Consider the following 20,451-nt stretch of genomic DNA (forward strand, 5'->3'; position numbering starts at 1 on the left):
AGACACTTGGTGGTGGTGGAATCCAGAGAGGGGACGTGGATGGCTCCACAGCAAGATAGGATGGACGCTCACTCTTAGCTTTACATGGGGAGGATGCTTTACTGCTCGTGGACAATACCTGTTACCATCTCCTGTAATCCTCAGGTCAGCCCTATTGAGGTGGGTGGGGGCAGAGCAGGGGCTGTAAGCCATATTCTAGTGGGAGGCACTGAAACGTAGAGAGATTAAGTGACATGCCAAGAGTTACCAGTCGCTTTTGCCAACATTAGAGATAGATTTCTTGTTTTGTTTTTTTTTTAAGATTTTATTTATTTATGTGACAGAGAGACAGCCAGAGAGAGAGGGAACACAGCAGGGGGAGTGGGAGAGGAAGAAGCAGGCTCACAGCGGAGGAGCCCGATGTGGGACTCGATCCCGGTACGCCGGGATCACGCCCTGAGCCGAAGGCAGACGCTTTAACGACTGCGCTACCCAGGCGCCCTAGAGATAGATTTCTTACAGGCTTTTTCTATTTATGCACTTCCCACCAAAGGGAACACTGTTCTCATTTGGGGCAGACGTAGCAATTCCTCCAAGTCGTGTGCCTGAATCATCACAAGTGGCCTCGGTTTGGAGCTGACACAGGAGTTGGAATGTCCAACCTTGGTGATTCATTTCATTTGATGAAATCGGAAGTTCCCAGAGGGACGTACCATGGGGGGTCCACGGACGGACGGCACATCCAGCAGTCAGAAACCCAGGAGTGACGTCAGGGATGTTCTGACCTATCAAGGGTAATAATTAGTAGAATGATTAGAATAAGAAAACGGGAGTAAAGGGGTCATTCTGGGTGAATGGCAACAAGGGTTTATGGAAAATGAGAAGAATTATTTTAACTGAGCAGATACAAAACAGAAAAAGAATCAAATGGGAGTCTTGACCCAATATCTTGTGTGGAAACTGCCCACTAGCCATCACAATTTGCCTGCTCTGAAAATCTTGGGGCAGCTGCCTGCTTCTGAAGACTGGCTATTTTCAGAGGATCTCTGAGAAACCTCAGTTTGAGTAGCCCTCTAATTGTGTGAAATTCTGATTTTTTAAATTATTATAATTATTTTAGTGGAGACATGTGAAGCCAAGGGTGAACTCCCAGGAGTTACACTGCTTTGTTTTTAAACAGTACCTGAAGGGGTCCCTTCAGGGGATGTGTAAGGGCAGTTTTTCTCTGATGTCTCTGCCTGAGGTTGAAGATCATGAAGAGGCTTCCAGGAAGATTTCAGGAATGGAGGCCTGAAGCTGTTGGTGAAAACCTTGGGCACTATTACAAGGGCTCTTTGCAATATGCTGCCATGTCTGCACGTAGTAGGGTAGTGCAATCTAGTCTGGGTAGTGAAATTCCTAGAGATAAGGAACTTCCAGCTACTCATTTAGTGGGAGAGCCCGTGTGTTCCCAAGGGTATAGACTGGAGAGCCATCATCGCTAGTGTGTATTTGCACCCAGGGAGCTCACAGGTTTCTGAAAGTTTTGCTACTTTTAATGGAAGGATGAAAATGTTTTGCCCACTTGAAACAGTTTATGTCTTAAATAATGAACTGTGTTCCAGCAAAATTGTCATTTCTTGTGAAACTCTATATTTCTTTTTGGCCAAGTAAAGAGAACCCTTTTTAGAGGCTTTTTTGTTCTCTGGACAAAGTCGGAGATCATTCACACGTTATATAAGAACTGAATTACAAGGGAAACTTAGATTTCCTTTTTCAGTCTTGATCGAGCACATGGGAAAAGGAGAGGGGCCTTCAGTGAACTCCTGGGCCATGACTGTCCAGGTATGCCACTGTTCTGTCCAGGAGAGAACAAAAAGGATATACCCTTCTGGTCTCTTAGTGAAACAACTTTGGATTCAGAATTTCTTTTGGAGGCCTCAACATAGCATCCAAAATGTGCTGCCCATTGGGCTTCCTCCTTTCCGATGATGCTTCTCAAATGAATGATTTTGCTCCAATCAGGTTGTCTAGAGTTGGCCCTGAAAAGCCAAGTCATCGTTGGTGAAGTCGTGGGGAACAAGAATTCGGATTGTGATGAATGTACACATGAGCATCAGACATTTTTTTCTGGAAGAGGAGAGGGGTTAGGTTTAGAGGATTCCCAAGAGAGCTGGTGACAGTTGGTTGAAATAGAACATTTGTGCATCTCATGCCTTGGGCCCCAAAAATGACAGGGCTGAAGAGAGAGATGATAGATTTGAAGATCCAAGAACATCAAGTGCCGGGAGGAGCCCAGGTCCTGCAGGAGGAGGATCATAAAAAGCAGGAAAGAGGAACTTGGCCAAAGCTACAAAAAGGACCTTCTCAGTAAGAGAGAGGAGACGGATGCCTGGGTGGCAAAGGCGGGTAAGCATGTGACTCCTGATTTCGGCTCAGGTCATGGTCTCTGGGTCCTGGGGTCAAGTCCCATGTCAGGCTCTGCCCTCAGTGGGGATTCTGCTTTGGGGTCTCCCTCTCTCTTCCTCTGTCCCTCCCCCACTCGTGCCATCTCAGTCTCTCCCAAAATAAAATAAATAAATCTTTACCAAAAAAAAAAAAGAGTATAAAAATGAAAGAGGAAATAAATTACATGTGGATGGTGGATCTATGGGTCCGAGTCTTCGCATCCTGCGAAGTCGTCTTCCTTACGGACGACAGTGGCCATCGTCATGGCCTGGTCTTGGGAAAGGAAAGGGGACAATCAGGGTGAAGTGAGGATTCAGGCCACTGCCCCCGGGATTATGTCCCCGACCCCAAAACTCAATGCTGCCCTCAGCTCCGCAGTCCCCCCACCTCACCACCCATGGGGCCGTGATCCCTTTACCTCACTGATGAGAAAGGCGTCCAGGGTCTCTGGGCCCTTCCCAGCCCTCAGATTTCATAACTGGGACCAGGAAGCAGTGCCTGTCAGCCCATTCTTTCAAGAGGCAGCCACAGTGGTGCCCACGACTTTTTGTCCCCATGATTTCCTACCTTCCTCTGCTCCCTCCTGCTACCCTCCCTCCTCTCTCCCTGAATCATTAATTCCTTATTTCCCTTCTCCTGTCATCTCCAACAACCAGACTGTTCTCTGCAATGGGAACAGTGGAGGAATGATCATGGGTTTACTGACACGCTCCCTAGTCAATCAGTTGATCAATGAGCCAATGCAGCTAACATGGAGGCGGCTGCCACGGGCCTGGGGTGATGCTGGGCCATGAGAGTGACCATCAGCTGGGCAATCAAGTAGACTGCCCCATGCCTGGGCTCATCTTGGGCACTTGACACACACTTCCAATTGATGACAGCCCGTAAGTGTCCTAGCCCAGAGAGGAGATGAGTGTGACAGTAGAGGTAATGGTACTTGTCCGAATTCCCCTAGTCTGTCAGTGGGGGGATGGGCATTCTCCAGCTGGTGTGGCCACATAAACACCAGTACCTGCAGTGTTCACCAAAGACCCTGAGACCTGGAAGGACTAGGGGAGGCCCCGAGCAGATGGATGGAAGGTCCGACGGTGGGCCGTGACCACGATGTGGGGACCAGGCCCGTCGCTGTCAGTGGACTCTGACAGGAGCAAAGACCCTGGCCCCGCTTCCCAGAGCCTCTGTCCTGGGCCTAGTCAGTCCCAGGAGACCAGCTCAGAGGGACGTGAGAGCCAGTGTGTGCTGCCAGCCCAGCAGCCTTCACACAGGCCTCTAGAATTCCCGTCAGCCAGGGAGGGTCTCCGGGCAGCTGCATATGAGCCTCTCTCCCATGGAGCCAAGTGAAGGTCTTGCTCTGCTCCCAGTATAAGGGATGTGGTGAAGAGAAGAGAGAAATGTGCTCCAGAATGTGCCTCTCACCTCACCTCTGCAGCAGAATGCCTCGGGGAGTATTGCTCGCTATGAATGGGGTTAGAGCATATGGAGGCATTTGGTTCCCAGGCATGAGCTGAGGGCCACCGCTTGGCCTCCCGCGGTCATAGGGCTATAATGTGTGCGCTGTGACGAGATTCCTTTATCTCGTCTTTTCATTTCGTTTCTTTTCTTTTAATTTCTTTTCTTTCTTTCTTTCTTTCTTTCTTTTTTTTTTTGAGAATGTGGACAATGGACATTGTGCAGTGGCAGTGGGATACACCTCCTGGAGCAATATGCAATCTCTCTCTCGCTCTTTCCATCTCTCCCTCTCTGCATCTCTGCATCTCTCTTTCTGTGTCTGACTCTCCCTGTCTCCCACACAAAAATACAATCTTATCACATAGAGCCACAAAAGACACCCCAAACCCAAGCCTCACGCACACACACCCACACCACACACAGGGAATACAATGGCTTCCTAGGACTGTAGACACATGGACACACTTTTTCACCTGGGAAATCTCCTGTCCACCACACCCCCACAACCCAATCACGGCGGCTCGCCAGACTGAGGATTGCAAGGATGCCCCACCTGCATTAACATCTAGAGTTTTGTCTCAGGAAGAGGCTGATTCCAGAATACGTACCGCATTCACCGGATGCTCCTGTCCCCTGCAGGTACAGAAAAGAGGACACCGTGAGGCCCAGGTCATGCTACACACTGTCTGTCTGCATGAGCTTTATTTCCCTCAATGACTTTAGGAACCCAGATGGAACACAGTGGTTGAGTCCAACGATCCCAAAGTAAGTGAACTGGGGATGCCTTAGGAAGTTGTTTTTCCTGGGGGACATGTCTGTCCAGTCCATTCAGGACGGTGACTACAAAATGCTTCATCCAAGCAGGAGAAAGTGTTACTGAGGGACAGGATCCTACCACAGCGTTTAGAACCACGTTTGGTGTCGCCAATGCTAAGTGTCCTCTCAAATCAGCTAACGGTTGGCAGAGACAACCACTCAACGCTCTCCCCACCAGGGAAATTCCATATGTAGAATCTCAAAAGTATATATAGCTTTTTACATAAAATCTGTATATAAAAATAATTTCATTTCCATATACAAGCAGTTGACATTAGGAAAATGATTTTTGTTTTAGTATTATGTTCAATTCGCCAACACAGAGTATACTGTCTGAATTTCATCTGAATTTGATTGGAAAGAAACCCAGAGAGCAACATTTGTTCCTCGGGGATAGACAGGCGAGCTCACCTTGTCAGGAGGCAGGCCCTCCTCCTCTGGGATCCTCTGATACAGCCAGGACCAGACAGCGCCATCATCAGTCACATCTAGAAGGACACAGAGTACCTGTCAGCGTATTGGTGGTGCTGCTCAAGAATGATGCGGGGAGGGGCGCCTGGGTGGCTCAGTTGGTGAACCATCTGCCTTCAGCTCAAGTCAGGACCGCAGGGTCCTGGGATCGAATCCCGCATGGGGCTTCTGCTCAGCAAGGGTCTGCTTTTCTCTCTCCTTCTGCCCCTCTCACCTGTTTGTGATCTCACTCACTCTCTCTCAGATAAATAAAATCTTAAAAAAAAAAAAAAAAAGAATGCCTCGAGGTGTATTGCTCACTATGAATGGGGTTAGAGCATATGGAGGCATTTGGTTCCCAGGCATGGGCTGTATGCCCCGCTGGGCCTCCCGCGGTAATAGGGCTAAAATGTGTGCCCTGTGATGAGATTTCTTTATCTCATCTAATCTTTTCTGTTCTTCTCTTTTCTTTTCTTTTCTTTCTTTCTTTCTTTCTTTCTTTCTTTCTTCTTCTTTTTTTTTTTTTTTGAGAATGTGGACAATGGGAATTGTGCAGTGGCAGTGGGATACACCTCCTGGAGACATATGCAATCTCTCTCTCACTCTTTCCATCTCTCCCTCTCCCTCTCTGCATCTCTCTGTCTGTGTCTGTCTCTCCCTGTCTCCCACACAAAATCACACACTCACAATCACACCACATAGAGCAACAAAAGAAACCCCAACCCCAAGCCTCATGAACACACACCCACACCACACACAGGGAATACAATGGCTTCCTAGGACTGTAGACACATGGACACATTTTTTCACTTGGGAAATCTCTGGTGCCCCACACCCCCACAACCCAATCAGGGCGGCTCGCCAGACTGAGGATTGCAAGGATACCCCACCTGCATTAACATCTAGAGTTTTATCTCAGGAAGAGGCTGATTCCAGAATACGTACCGCTCTCGCTGGTGATGGTTGAAGGTGTCACCTGCAGGTACAGAAAAGAGGACACCGTGAGGCTCAGGTCATGCTACACACTGTCTGTCTGCATGAGCTTTATTTCCCTCAATGACTTTAGGAACCCAGATGGAACACAGTGGTTGAGTCCAACGACCCCAAAGTAAGTGAACTGGGGATGCCTTAGGAAGTTGTTTGTCCTGGGGGACATGTCTGTCCAGTCCATTCAGGACGGTGACTACAAAATGCTTCATCCAAGCAGGAGAAAGTGTTACTGAGGGACAGGATCCTACCACAGCGTTTAGAACCACGTTTGGTGTCGCCAATGCTAAATGTCCTCTCGAATCAGCCAACGGTTGGCAGAGACAACCACTCAACGCTCTCCCCACCAGGGAAGTTCCATATGTAGAATCTCAAAAGTACATATAGCTTTTTACATAAAATCTGTATATAAAAATAATTTCATTTTCATATACAAGCGTATGACATTAGGAAAATGATTTTTGTTTTAGTATTATGTTCAATTTGTCAACACAGAATATACTGTCTGAATTTCATCTGAATTTGATTGGAAAGAAACCAAGAAAGCAACATCTGTTCCTCGGACAAAGAACTTCTAGCTCACCAAGGCGAGAGGTGTGCCTCCGGCGCTGTCTCCTTTGATGGGATCCAGGGCTTCCTCCAAGGCATCTAGGACACAGAGTACCCGTCAGCACATTCCTCTTGTTGCCCAAGATATTCATGAAATGTTGCTTGATATGGACACAAGGCTGGGGTGTATGGAGCCAGCTGGTTTCCAAGCATGGACTGAAGTGCCCCTGCTGGGCCACCCACTGCAGTAAGGCTCTAAAGTGCGCAGTGTGATGACATGGCTTTGGAGAAGGGTGACATCATGCAGTATCTGTCTGACATATCTCCTGGAGAAACACCTTTCTCTCTCTTTCTCCCCCTCTCTGTCTCTCTTTCTCGGTCATCTCTCTCTTTGTCTTTGTCTCTCTGTCTATGTCTCTCTGTCTTTCTGTCTTTGTTCCTCTCTCTCTCTCTCTCACACACACACACTCACAATCACGCCACATAGAGCCAAAAAAGACACCCCAACACCATGCCTCACGCACACACACCCACACCACACACAGGGAATACAATGGCTTCCTAGGACTGTAGACACATGGACACACTTTTTCACCTGGGAAATCTCCTGTCCACCACACCCCCACAACCCAATCAGGGCGGCTCGCCAGACTGAGGATTGCAAGGATGCCCCACCTGCATTAACATCTAGTGTTTTGTCTCAGGAAGAGGCTGATTCCAGAATACGTACCGCATTCACCAGATGCTCCTGTCCCCTGCAGGTACAGAAAAGAGGACACCGTGAGGCTCAGGTCATGCTACACACTGTCTGTCTGCATGAGCTTTATTTCCCTCAATGACTTTAGGAACCCAGATGGAACACAGTGGTTGAGTCCAACGACCCCAAAGTAAGTGAACTGGGGATGCCTTAGGAAGTTGTTTGTCCTGGGGGACATGTCTGTCCAGTCCATTCAGGACGGTGACTACAAAATGCTTCATCCAAGCAGGAGAAAGTGTTACTGAGGGACAGGATCCTACCACAGCGTTTAGAACCACGTTTGGTGTCGCCAATGCTAAATGTCCTCGCGAATCAGCTAACGGTTGGCAGAGACAACCACTCAACGCTCTCCCCACCAGGGAAGTTCCATATGTAGAATCTCAAAAGTACATATAGCTTTTTACATAAAATCTGTATATAAAAATAATTTCATTTCCATATACAAGCAGTTGACATTAGGAAAACGATTTTTGTTTTAGTATGTTCAATTCGCCAACACAGAGTATACTGTCTGAATTTCATCTGAATTTGATTGGAAAGAAACCAAGAAAGCAACATCTGTTCCTCGGACAAAGAACTTCTAGCTCACCATGGTGAGATGTGTACCTCTGGCGCTGTCTCCTTTGATGGGATCCAGGGCTTCCTCCAAGGCATCTAGGACACAGAGTACCCATCAGCACATTCCTCTTGTTGCTCAAGAATATTCATGGAATGTTGCTTGATATGGGCACGAGGCTGGGGTGTATGGAGCCAGCTGGTTTCCAAGCATGGACTGAAGTGGCCCTGCTGGGCCACCCACTGCAGTAAGGCTCTAAAGTGCGCAGTGTGATGACATGGCTTTGGAGAAGGGTGACATCATGCAGTATCTGTCTGACATATCTCCTGGAGAAACACCTTTCTCTCTCTTTCTCCCCCTCTCTGTCTTTCTCGGTCACCTCTCTCTTTGTCTTTGTCTCTCTATGTCTCTATGTCTTTCTATCTGTCTTTGTCCCTCTCTATCTCACACACACACACACACACACACACACACTCACAATCACACCACATAGAGCCACAAAACACACCCCAACACCATGCCTCACGCACACACACCCACACCACACACAGGGAATACAATGGCTTCCTGGGACTGTAGACACATGGACACACTTTTTCACCTGGGAAATCTCCTGTCCACCACACCCCCACAACCCAATCAGGGCGGCTCGCCAGACTGAGGATTGCAAGGATGCCCCACCTGCATTAACATCTAGAGTTTTGTTTCAGGAAGAGGCTGATTCCAGAATACGTACCGCATTCACCAGATGCTCCTGTCCCCTGCAGGTACAGAAAAGAGGACACCGTGAGGCCCAGGTCATGCTACACACTGTCTGTGTGAGCTTTATTTCCCTCAATGACTTTAGGAACCCAGATGGAACACAGTGGTTGAGTCCAACGACCCCAAAGAAGTGAACTGGGGATGCCTTAGGAAGTTGTTTTTCCTGGGGGACATGTCTGTCCAGTCCATTCAGGACGGTGACTACAAAATGCTTCATCCAAGCAGGAGAAAGTGTTACTGAGGGACAGGATCCTACCACAGCGTTTAGAACCACGTTTGGTGTCGCCAATGCTAAATGTCCTCTCGAATCAGCTAACGGTTGGCAGAGACAACCACTCAACGCTCTCCCCACCAGGGAAATTCCATTTGTAGAATCTCAAAACCATATATAGCTTTTTACATAAAATCTGTATATAAAAATAATTTCATTTCCATATACAAGCAGTTGACATTAGGAAAATGATTTTTGTTTTAGTATTATGTTCAATTCGCCAACACAGAGTATACTGTCTGAATTTCATCTGAATTTGATTGGAAAGAAACCCAGAGAGCAACATTTGTTCCTCGGGGATAGACAGGCGAGCTCACCTTGTCAGGAGGCAGGCCCTCCTCCTCTGGGATCCTCTGATACAGCCAGGACCAGACAGCGCCATCATCAGTCACATCTAGAAGGACACAGAGCACCTGTCAGCGTATTGGTGGTGCTGCTCAAGAATGATGCGGGGAGGGGCGCCTGGGTGGCTCAGTCGGTGAACCATCTGCCTTCAGCTCAAGTCAGGACCGCAGGGTCCTGGGATCGAATCCCGCATGGGGCTTCTGCTCAGCAAGGGTCTGCTTTTCTCTCTCCCTCTGCCCCTCTCACCTGTTTGTGCTCTCACTCACTCTCTCTCAAATAAATAAAATCTTAAAAAAAAAAAAAAAAAGAATGCCTCGAGTTGTAAAGCTCACTATGAATGGGGTTAGAGCATATGGAGGCATTTGGTTCCCAGGCATGGGCTGAACGCCACCACTGGGCCTCCTGCGCTAATAGGCCTAAAATGTGTGCCCTGTGATGAGATTTCTTTATCTCATCTTGTCTTTTCTTCTCTCTTTTTTTTTTTTCTTTGAGAATGTGGACAATGGGAATTGTGCAGTGGCAGTGGGATACACCTCCTGGAGACATATGCAATCTCTCTCTCACTCTTTCCATCTCTCCCTCTCCCTCTCTGCATCTCTCTGTCTGTGTCTGTCTCTCCCTGTCTCCCACACAAAATCACACACTCACAATCACACCACATAGAGCCACAAAAGAAACCCCAACCCCAAGCCTCATGAACACACACCCACACCACACACAGGGAATACAATGGCTTCCTAGGACTGTAGACACATGGACACATTTTTTCACCTGGGAAATCTCTGGTGCCCCACACCCCCACAACCCAATCAGGGTGGCTCGCCAGACTGAGGATTGCAAGGATGCCCCACCTGCATTAACATCTAGAGTTTTATCTCAGGAAGAGGCTGATTCCAGAATACGTACCGCTCTCGCTGGTGATGGTTGAAGGTGTCACCTGCAGGTACAGAAAAGAGGACACCGTGAGGCTCAGGTCATGCTACACACTGTCTGTGTGCATGAGCTTTATTTCCCTCAATGACTTTAGGAACCCAGATGGAACACAGTGGTTGAGTCCAACGACCCCAAAGTAAGTGAACTGGGGATGCCTTAGGAAGTTGTTTTTCCTGGGGGACATGTCTGTCCAGTCCATTCAGGACGGTGACTACAAAATGCTTCATCCAAGCAGGAGAAAGTGTTAGTGAGGGACAGGATCCTACCACAGCGTTTAGAACCACGTTTGGTGTCGCCAATGCTAAATGTCCTCGCGAATCAGCTAACGGTTGGCAGAGACAACCACTCAACGCTCTCCCCACCAGGGAAGTTCCATATGTAGAATCTCAAAAGTACATATAGCTTTTTACATAAAATCTGTATATAAAAATAATTTCATTTCCATATACAAGCAGTTGACATTAGGAAAATGACTTTTGTTTTAGTATTATGTTCAATTCGCCAACACAGAATATACTGTCTGAATTTCATCTGAATTTGATTGGAAAGAAACCAAGAAAGCAACATCTGTTCCTCGTACAAAGAACTTCTAGCTCACCAAGGCGAGAGGTGTGCCTCCGGCGCTGTCTCCTTTGATGGGATCCAGGGCTTCCTCCAAGGCATCTAGGACACAGAGTACCCGTCAGCACATTCCTCTTGTTGCCCAAGAAAATTCATGGAATGTTGCTTGATATGGGCACGAGGCTGGGGTGTATGGAGCCAGCTGGTTTCCAAGCATGGACTGAAGTGGCCCTGCTGGGCCACCCACTGCAGTAAGGCTCTAAAGTGCGCAGTGTGATGACATGGCTTTGGAGAAGGGTGACATCATGCAGTATCTGTCTGACATATCTCCTGGAGAAACACCTCTCTCTCTCTTTCTCCCCCTCTCTGTCTCTCTTTCTCGGTCATCTCTCTCTTTGTCTTTGTCTCTCTATGTCTCTCTGTCTTTCTGTCTTTGTTCCTCTCTCTCTCTCTCACACACACACACACACACTCACAATCACACCACATAGAGCCACAAAACACACCCCAACACCATGCCTCACGCACACACACCCACACCACACACAGGGAATACAATGGCTTCCTGGGACTGTAGACACATGGACACACTTTTTCACCTGGGAAATCTCCTGTCCACCACACCCCCACAACCCAATCAGGGCGGCTCGCCAGACTGAGGATTGCAAGGATGCCCCACCTGCATTAACATCTAGTGTTTTGTCTCAGGAAGAGGCTGATTCCAGAATACGTACCGCATTCACCAGATGCTCCTGTCCCCTGCAGGTACAGAAAAGAGGACACCGTGAGGCTCAGGTCATGCTACACACTGTCTGTCTGCATGAGCTTTATTTCCCTCAATGACTTTAGGAACCCAGATGGAACACAGTGGTTGAGTCCAACGACCCCAAAGTAAGTGAACTGGGGATGCCTTAGGAAGTTGTTTTTCCTGGGGGACATGTCTGTCCAGTCCATTCAGGACGGTGACTACAAAATGCTTCATCCAAGCAGGAGAAAGTGTTACTGAGGGACAGGATCCTACCACAGTGTTTAGAACCACGTTTGGTGTCGCCAATGCTAAATGTCCTCTCGAATCAGCTAACGGTTGGCAGAGACAACCACTCAACGCTCTCCCCACCAGGGAAATTCCATATGTAGAATCTCAAAACCATATATAGCTTTTTACGTAAAATCTGTATATAAAAATAATTTCATTTCCATATACAAGCAGTTGACATTAGGAAAATGATTTTTGTTTTAGTATTATGTTCAATTCGCCAACACAGAGTATACTGTCTGAATTTCATCTGAATTTGATTGGAAAGAAACCCAGAAAGCAACATTTGTTCCTCGTGGATAGACAGGCGAGCTCACCTTGTCAGGAGGCAGGCCCTCCTCCTCTGGGATCCTCTGATACAGCCAGGACCAGACAGCGCCATCATCAGTCACATCTAGAAGGACACAGAGTACCTGTCAGCGTATTGGTGGTGCTGCTCAAGTTTGATGCGGGGAGGGGAGCCTGGGTGGCTCAGTCGGTGAACCATCTGCCTTCAGCTCAAGTCAGGACCGCAGGGTCCTGGGATCGAGTCCCGCATGGGGCTTCTGCTCAGCAAGGGTCTGCTTTTATCTCTCCCTCTGCCCCTCTCACCTGTTTGTGCTCTCACTCACTCTCTCTCAAATAAATAACATCTTAAAAAAAAAAGAGAATGCCTCGAAGAGTATTGCTCACTATGAATGGGGTTAGAGCATATGGAGGCATTTGGTTCCCAGGCATGGGCTGAACGCCACCACTGGGCCTCCTGCGCTAATAGGCCTAAAATGTGTGCCCTGTGATGAGATTTCTTTATCTCATCTTGTCTTTTCTTCTCTTTTTTTTTTTTTTTTCTTTGAGAATGTGGACAATGGGAATTGTGCAGTGGCAGTGGGATACACCTCCTGGAGACATATGCAATCTCTCTCTCACTCTTTCCATCTCTCCCTCTCCCTCTCTGCATCTCTCTGTCTGTGTCTGTCTCTCCCTGTCTCCCACACAAAATCACACACTCACAATCACACCACATAGAGCCACAAAAGAAACCCCAACCCCAAGCCTCATGAACACACACCCACACCACACACAGGGAATACAATGGCTTCCTAGGACTGTAGACACATGGACACATTTTTTCACCTGGGAAATCTCTGGTGCCCCACACCCCCACAACCCAATCAGGGCGGCTCGCCAGACTGAGGATTGCAAGGATGCCCCACCTGCATTAACATCTAGAGTTTTATCTCAGGAAGAGGCTGATTCCAGAATACGTACCGCTCTCGCTGGTGATGGTTGAAGGTGTCACCTGCAGGTACAGAAAAGAGGACACCGTGAGGCTCAGGTCATGCTACACACTGTCTGTCTGCATGAGCTTTATTTCCCTCAATGACTTTAGGAACCCAGATGGAACACAGTGGTTGAGTCCAACGACCCCAAAGTAAGTGAACTGGATGCCTTAGGAAGTTGTTTGTCCTGGGGGACATGTCTGTCCAGTCCATTCAGGACGGTGACTACAAAATCCTTCATCCAAGCAGGAGAAAGTGTTAGTGAGGGACAGGATCCTACCACAGCGTTTAGAACCACGTTTGGTGTCGCCAATGCTAAATGTCCTCGCGAATCAGCTAACGGTTGGCAGAGACAACCACTCAATGCTCTCCCCACCAGGGAAGTTCCATGTGTAGAATCTCAAAAGTACATATAGCTTTTTACATAAAATCTGTATATAAAAATAATTTCATTTCCATATACAAGCAGTTGACATTAGGAAAATGATTTTTGTTTTAGTATTATGTTCAATTCGCCAACACAGAATATACTGTCTGAATTTCATCTGAATTTGATTGGAAAGAAACCAAGAAAGCAACATCTGTTCCTCGTACAAAGAACTTCTAGCTCACCAAGGCGAGAGGTGTGCCTCCGGCGCTGTCTCCTTTGATGGGATCCAGGGCTTCCTCCAAGGCATCTAGGACACAGAGTACCCGTCAGCACATTCCTCTTGTTGCCCAAGAAAATTCATGGAATGTTGCTTGATATGGGCACGAGGCTGGGGTGTATGGAGCCAGCTGGTTTCCAAGCATGGACTGAAGTGGCCCTGCTGGGCCACCCACTGCAGTAAGGCTCTAAAGTGCGCAGTGTGATGACATGGCTTTGGAGAAGGGTGACATCATGCAGTATCTGTCTGACATATCTCCTGGAGAAACACCTTTCTCTCTCTTTCTCCCCCTCTCTGTCTCTCTTTCTCGGTCATCTCTCTCTTTGTCTTTGTCTCTCTATGTCTCTCTGTCTTTCTGTCTTTGTTCCTCTCTCTCTCTCTCACACACACACACACTCACAATCAAACCACATAGAGCCAAAAAAGACACCCCAACAGCATGCCTCACGCACACTACCCACACCACACACAGGGAATACAATGGCTTCCTAGGACTGTAGACACATGGACACACTTTTTCACCTGGGAAATCTCCTGTCCACCACACCCCCACAACCCAATCAGGGCGGCTCGCCAGACTGAGGATTGCAAGGATGCCCCACCTGCATTAACATCTAGTGTTTTGTCTCAGGAAGAGGCTGATTCCAGAATACGTACCGCATTCACCAGATGCTCCTGTCCCCTGCAGGTACAGAAAAGAGGACACCGTGAGGCTCAGGTCATGCTACACACTGTCTGTGTGCATGAGCTTTATTTCCCTCAATGACTTTAGGAACCCAGATGGAACACAGTGGTTGAGTCCAACGACCCCAAAGTAAGTGAACTGGGGATGCCTTAGGAAGTTGTTTTTCCTGGGGGACATGTCTGTCCAGTCCATTCAGGACGGTGACTACAAAATGCTTCATCCAAGCAGGAGAAAGTGTTACTGAGGGACAGGATCCTACCACAGCGTTTAGAACCACGTTTGGTGTCGCCAATGCTAAATGTCCTCTCGAATCAGCTAACGGTTGGCAGAGACAACCACTCAACGCTCTCCCCACCAGGGAAGTTCCATATGTAGAATCTCAAAAGTACATATAGCTTTTTACATAAAATCTGTATATAAAAATAATTTCATTTCCATATACAAGCAGTTGACATTAGGAAAATGATTTTTGTTTTAGTATTATGTTCAATTCGCCAACACAGAGTGTACTGTCTGAATTTCATCTGAATTCGATTGGAAAGAAACCAAGAAAGCAACATCTGTTCCTCGGACAAAGAACTTCTAGCTCACCATGGTGAGAGGTGTGCCTCCGGCGCTGTCTCCTTTGATGGGATCCAGGGCTTCCTCCAAGGCATCTAGGACACAGAGTACCCGTCAGCACATTCCTCTTGTTGCTCAAGAATATTCATGGAATGTTGCTTGATATGGGCACGAGGCTGGGGTGTATGGAGCCAGCTGGTTTCCAAGCATGGACTGAAGTGGCCCTGCTGGGCCACCCACTGCAGTAAGGCTCTAAAGTGCGCAGTGTGATGACATGGCTTTGGAGAAGGGTGACATCACGCAGTATCTGTCTGACATATCTCCTGGAGAAACACCTTTCTCTCTCTTTCTCCCCCTCTCTGTCTCTCTTTCTCGGTCACCTCTCTCTTTGTCTTTGTCTCTCTATGTCTCTCTGTCTTTCTATCGGTCTTTGTCCCTCTCTCTCTCTCACACACACACACACTCACAATCACACCACATAGAGCCACAAAACACACCCTAACACCATGCCTCACACACACACACCCACACCACACACAGGGAATACAATGGCTTCCTAGGACTGTAGACACATGGACACATTTTTTCACCTGGGAAATCTCCTGTCCACCACACCCCCACAACCCAATCAGGGCGGCTCGCCAGACTGAGGATTGCAAGGATGCCCCACCTGCATTAACATCTAGAGTTTTGTTTCAGGAAGATGCTGATTCCAGAATACGTACCGCATTCACCAGATGCTCCTGTCCCCTGCAGGTACAGAAAAGAGGACACCGTGAGGCTCAGGTCATGCTACACACTGTCTGTGTGAGCTTTATTTCCCTCAATGACTTTAGGAACCCAGATGGAACACAGTGGTTAAGTCCAATGACTCCAAAGAAGTGAACTGGGGATGCCTTAGGAAGTTGTTTTTCCTGGGGGACATGTCTGTCCAGTCCATTCAGGACGGTGACTACAAAATGCTTCATCCAAAAGCAGGAGAAAGTGTTACTGAGGGACAGGATCCTACCACAGCGTTTAGAACCACGTTTGGTGTCGCCAATGCTAAATGTCCTCTCGAATCAGCTAACGGTTGGCAGAGACAACCACTCAACACTCTCCCCACCAGGGAAATTCCATATGTAGAATCTCAAAAGTATATATAGCTTTTTACATAAAATCTGTATATAAAAATAATTTCATTTCCATATACAAGCAGTTGACATTAGGAAAATGATTTTTGTTTTAGTATTATGTTCAATTCGCCAACACAGAGTATACTGTCTGAATCATCTGAATTTGATTGGAAAGAAACCCAGAGAGCAACATTTGTTCCTCGGGGATAGACAGGCGAGCTCACCTTGTCAGGAGGCAGGCCCTCCTCCTCTGGGATCCTCTGATACAGCCAGGACCAGACAGCGCCATCATCAGTCACATCTAGAAGGACACAGAGTACCTGTCAGCGTATTGGTGGTGCTGCTCAAGAATGATGCGGGGAGGGGCGCCTGGGTGGCTCAGTCGGTGAACCATCTGCCTTCAGCTCAAGTCAGGACCGCAGGGTCCTGGGATCGAATCCCGCATGGGGCTTCTGCTCAGCAAGGGTCTGCTTTTCTCTCTCCCTCTGCCCCTCTCACCTGTTTGTGCTCTCACTCACTCTCTCTCAAATAAATAACATCTTAAAAAAAAAAAAAAAGAATGCCTCGAGGTGTATTGGTCACTATGAATGGGGTTAGAGCATATGGAGGCATTTGGTTCCCAGGCATGGGCTGTATGCCCCGCTGGGCCTCCCGCAGTAATAGGGCTAAAATATGTGCCCTGTGATGAGATTTCTTTATCTCATCTTGTCTTTTCTTCTCTTTTCTTTTCTTTCTTTTCTTTCTTTCTTTCTTTCTTTCTTTCTTTCTTTCTTTTTTTTTTTTTTTTTTGAGAATGTGGACAATGGGAATTGTGCAGTGGCAGTGGGATACACCTCCTGGAGACATATGCAATCTCTCTCTCACTCTTTCCAACTCTCCCTCTCCCTCTCTGCATCTCTCTGTCTGTGTCTGTCTCTCCCTGTCTCCCACACAAAATCACACACTCACAATCACACCACATAGAGCCACAAAAGAAACCCCAACCCCAAGCCTCATGAACACACACCCACACCACACACAGGGAATACAATGGCTTCCTAGGACTGTAGACACATGGACACATTTTTTCACCTGGGAAATCTCTGGTGCCCCACACCCCCACAACCCAATCAGGGCGGCTCGCCAGACTGAGGATTGCAAAGATGCCCCACCTGCATTAACATCTAGAGTTTTATCTCAGGAAGAGGCTGATTCCAGAATACGTACCGCTCTCGCTGGTGATGGTTGAAGGTGTCACCTGCAGGTACAGAAAAGAGGACACCGTGAGGCTCAGGTCATGCTACACACTGTCTGTGTGCATGAGCTTTATTTCCCTCAATGACTTTAGGAACCCAGATGGAACACAGTGGTTGAGTCCAACGACCCCAAAGTAAGTGAACTGGGGATGCCTTAGGAAGTTGTTTGTCCTGGGGGACATGTCTGTCCAGTCCATTCAGGACGGTGACTACAAAATGCTTCATCCAAGCAGGAGAAAGTGTTACTGAGGGACAGGATCCTACCACAGCGTTTAGAACCACGTTTGGTGTCGCCAATGGTAAATGTCCTCTCGAATCAGCTAACGGTTGGCAGAGACAACCACTCAATGCTCTCCCAAAAAGGAAAATTATATGAGATCTATATGTATAATCTCAAATATACATTGTCTGATTTTCATCTGAATTTGATTGGAAAGAAACCAAGAAAGCAACATCTGTTCCTCGGACAAAGAACTTCTAGCTCACCATGGCGAGAGGTGTGCCTCCGGCGCTGTCTCCTTTGATGGGATCGATGTCTTCCTCCAAGGTATCTAGGACACAGAGTACCCGTCAGCACATTCCTCTTGTTGCCCAAGAATATTCATGGAATGTTGCTTGATATGGACATGAGGCTGGGGTGTATGGAGCCAGCTGGTTTCCAAGCATGGACTGAAGTGCCCCTGCTGGGCCACCCACTGCAGTAAGGCTCTAAAGAGCGCAGTGTGATGACATGGCTTTGGAGAAGGGTGACATCATGCAGTATCTGTCTGACATATCTCCTGGAGAAACACCTTTCTCTCTCTCTCTGTGTGTCTCTCTCTCTATGTTTCTGTCTTCTCTCTTTCTGTCTCTGTCTTTGTCTCTCTTTCTCTTGCTCTCTCTCTCACACACACACACACTCACAATCACACTACACAAGACACCTAACCTCCAAGCCTCATGCACACACACCCACACCACCCAGGGGGAATGCCTTGTTTTCCTAGGACTGGAGACACATGCACATAGTTTCTCACCTGGAGTCTGCTTTTCCCCACACTCCCAAGCCTCAGTCCTACCAGGGACCTGGAATCAGATGGCTCTCCAGACTGAGGACAGTGAGGACATCCCCCCAACCTGCCTTACCATCTAGAGTTTTTCCTCAGCAAGGGACTGATTCCAGAATACGTACCACCTCCACATGGTTCTGGGGCCACCTGAATTTACAGAAAAGAACACACCCTGAGAGTCAGGTCATATGCATACTGTGTCATCAACGGCTCTCTTGGTGACTATTGAAAACCAAATGAGAAACAGCAGGAAAGACAAAGGCCCGGAAAGGAAGCACAGTGTGCACCCGTGGAAAAGGCATGAGCTTTTCCTGGGGGATGGATCTTTCAAATTCCCTGAAGCACAATTACAAAACTCTTAATTCAGGGAGGAAATACCGCTTCTGAGTAAAAGGTCCCCTACCACACAGTTTACAACCTCCCCTCCCAACACCCCAAGAAAATGGTACCTCACGTCTAAAAACTACACTGTCATGTTGTCATAGCTGAACTCACTTCAAAAAGACGAAACTCAAGTAAGAAACATTTCTTTCTCAGGCAAAGACAGCCAAGCTTACCCTCGATGTGTTGGGCCATGGTGGTTTCTTGCCAAGGTCCTCCTTGGTTGACTCTGAAAGGACACAGAGTAAGTGTCAGTCCATTGTTGGTCCTACTCGGGAATTACTCTATGATCACTGTTGATATGGACACGGGACAAGACTCTATGGGAGTGACTGGCTAAGAAGCATGAGCTGAGCTGCTGCTGGGCCATTCTCCTTGGTGGGTGAGGAAAAGCAAACAAGAGGATGAGAAAACGAAGGAGAAACAGACCTTTGACTTTCTAGCTTAAGGCAACCTGGTCGATGTGAGTCAGTTAGTCTACAAAGAGGTCGCCTGGTTGCACACTGTGGTGTCGTGAGGGAGCCCCACCCCTCCCTCTGCCCGTAGCAAAGTCTCTCTAATTGTTCTGCCAGGACGAAGCTCCTCCAACTGGCCATCTGAACAGGAGACAGACTACAGGACACAGAGTACCTTCCCGCCACGGTGCTCTATCTCATGAATGACTCAGAGAGCTCTGCTTGACTTGAACGACAGAACAGTGGAGATGGATGTGGTTGGTTAAACAGCATGCAGTTGCCAATGGCAAGATTTGATTCCTTCTGGTGGTTGAGTAATTTACAGTGTATCTATATTACAAACTGAGGGCTGCTGAAGGGGGGGTTGGTGAGGGATGTGGTTGGTTTAACAGCATGCACTTGCCAATGACAAGATTTGAGTCCTTCAACAGTTGAGTAATATTCCCATATATCTAGAGAACACACTGAGGCTGCTGAAGTGGGGGGATGGGGTAATTGGGTGATGGGCCTTAAGGAGGGCACTTGATGGAATGACAACTGGCTGTTACCGCAACAGATGAACCACTAAGTTCTACCCCTGAAACTACTAATACAGTATATGTTACCTAATTTGAATTTACATTAAAAAAGAAAAGCCTGCAGTTGGCTATTGGTGAGCCCCCTTCTTCATGGAAGGAGATGCAGAGAAGAGAAGCAGCAAAGAAGGGAGAAACAGAGTCCTGGCTTTGCCATTGAAGGCAAAGGTACACCTGAAACGAATGGAATATGGTGTGTCAGCTCAACTACTTCCATTAAAAAATAATAATGATGAAAAATAAAGACACTCTAAAGACAGAAGATAGTCCAAAAATTTAAAAATATGAAATAAATAAAAATAACATCATTAATCTTATGGTATTTCCCCATCCAGTGTGTGTCTCATGTATGTGTTCACTGAGTCGGGTGGCTCTCCGTGCTAGCAGTAGTCATCCACTAATGGGATGGTCCTTTACAGTGGGAGGCCTGGGTTCCTCCCGACGTCCTCTACCTCAGCTCTGTAAGAGAGGTGCAGGAAAAAGAGCGGACCCTGGGTTAGTAACCAAATGTTACTTGGAGTTCTTATTTGTCCTTGTTGCTTGGGTGTGTCATTGCCAGCACTGGAGGCTTTCTGGGGCTCAGGGGGATCATGCAATCAAAGAGCACTAAA

General features: G+C 47.6%; 1 protein-coding gene across 1 annotated transcript in view; it reads right to left on the reverse strand.

Annotated features, from left to right (window-relative positions):
- Window positions 1-276: 276 nt before the first annotated feature.
- LOC123001741 (uncharacterized) overlaps window positions 277-20,451 on the reverse strand; it is a 55,419-nt gene continuing 35,244 nt past the window's right edge. Inside the window, exons 5-24 of the mRNA XM_057305443.1 lie at window positions 18,987-19,039; window positions 18,552-18,576; window positions 15,061-15,125; window positions 14,442-14,466; window positions 13,750-13,814; window positions 13,127-13,157; window positions 12,196-12,272; window positions 11,577-11,601; window positions 10,880-10,944; window positions 10,255-10,285; window positions 9,321-9,397; window positions 8,707-8,731; window positions 8,004-8,068; window positions 7,388-7,412; window positions 6,692-6,756; window positions 6,067-6,097; window positions 5,083-5,159; window positions 4,464-4,488; window positions 2,591-2,679; window positions 277-764 (exon numbers count right to left, since the gene is read on the reverse strand). Of these exons, the coding sequence (XP_057161426.1) occupies window positions 2,606-2,679; window positions 4,464-4,488; window positions 5,083-5,159; window positions 6,067-6,097; window positions 6,692-6,756; window positions 7,388-7,412; window positions 8,004-8,068; window positions 8,707-8,731; window positions 9,321-9,397; window positions 10,255-10,285; window positions 10,880-10,944; window positions 11,577-11,601; window positions 12,196-12,272; window positions 13,127-13,157; window positions 13,750-13,814; window positions 14,442-14,466; window positions 15,061-15,125; window positions 18,552-18,576; window positions 18,987-19,039 (926 nt within the window). The 3' untranslated portion in view covers window positions 277-764; window positions 2,591-2,605. The remainder of the gene's footprint in view (window positions 765-2,590; window positions 2,680-4,463; window positions 4,489-5,082; window positions 5,160-6,066; window positions 6,098-6,691; window positions 6,757-7,387; window positions 7,413-8,003; window positions 8,069-8,706; window positions 8,732-9,320; window positions 9,398-10,254; window positions 10,286-10,879; window positions 10,945-11,576; window positions 11,602-12,195; window positions 12,273-13,126; window positions 13,158-13,749; window positions 13,815-14,441; window positions 14,467-15,060; window positions 15,126-18,551; window positions 18,577-18,986; window positions 19,040-20,451) is intronic.

Source organism: Ursus arctos, unplaced genomic scaffold (genome assembly GCF_023065955.2).
Source record: "Ursus arctos isolate Adak ecotype North America unplaced genomic scaffold, UrsArc2.0 scaffold_32, whole genome shotgun sequence".
Taxonomy (NCBI): Eukaryota; Metazoa; Chordata; class Mammalia; order Carnivora; family Ursidae; genus Ursus; species Ursus arctos.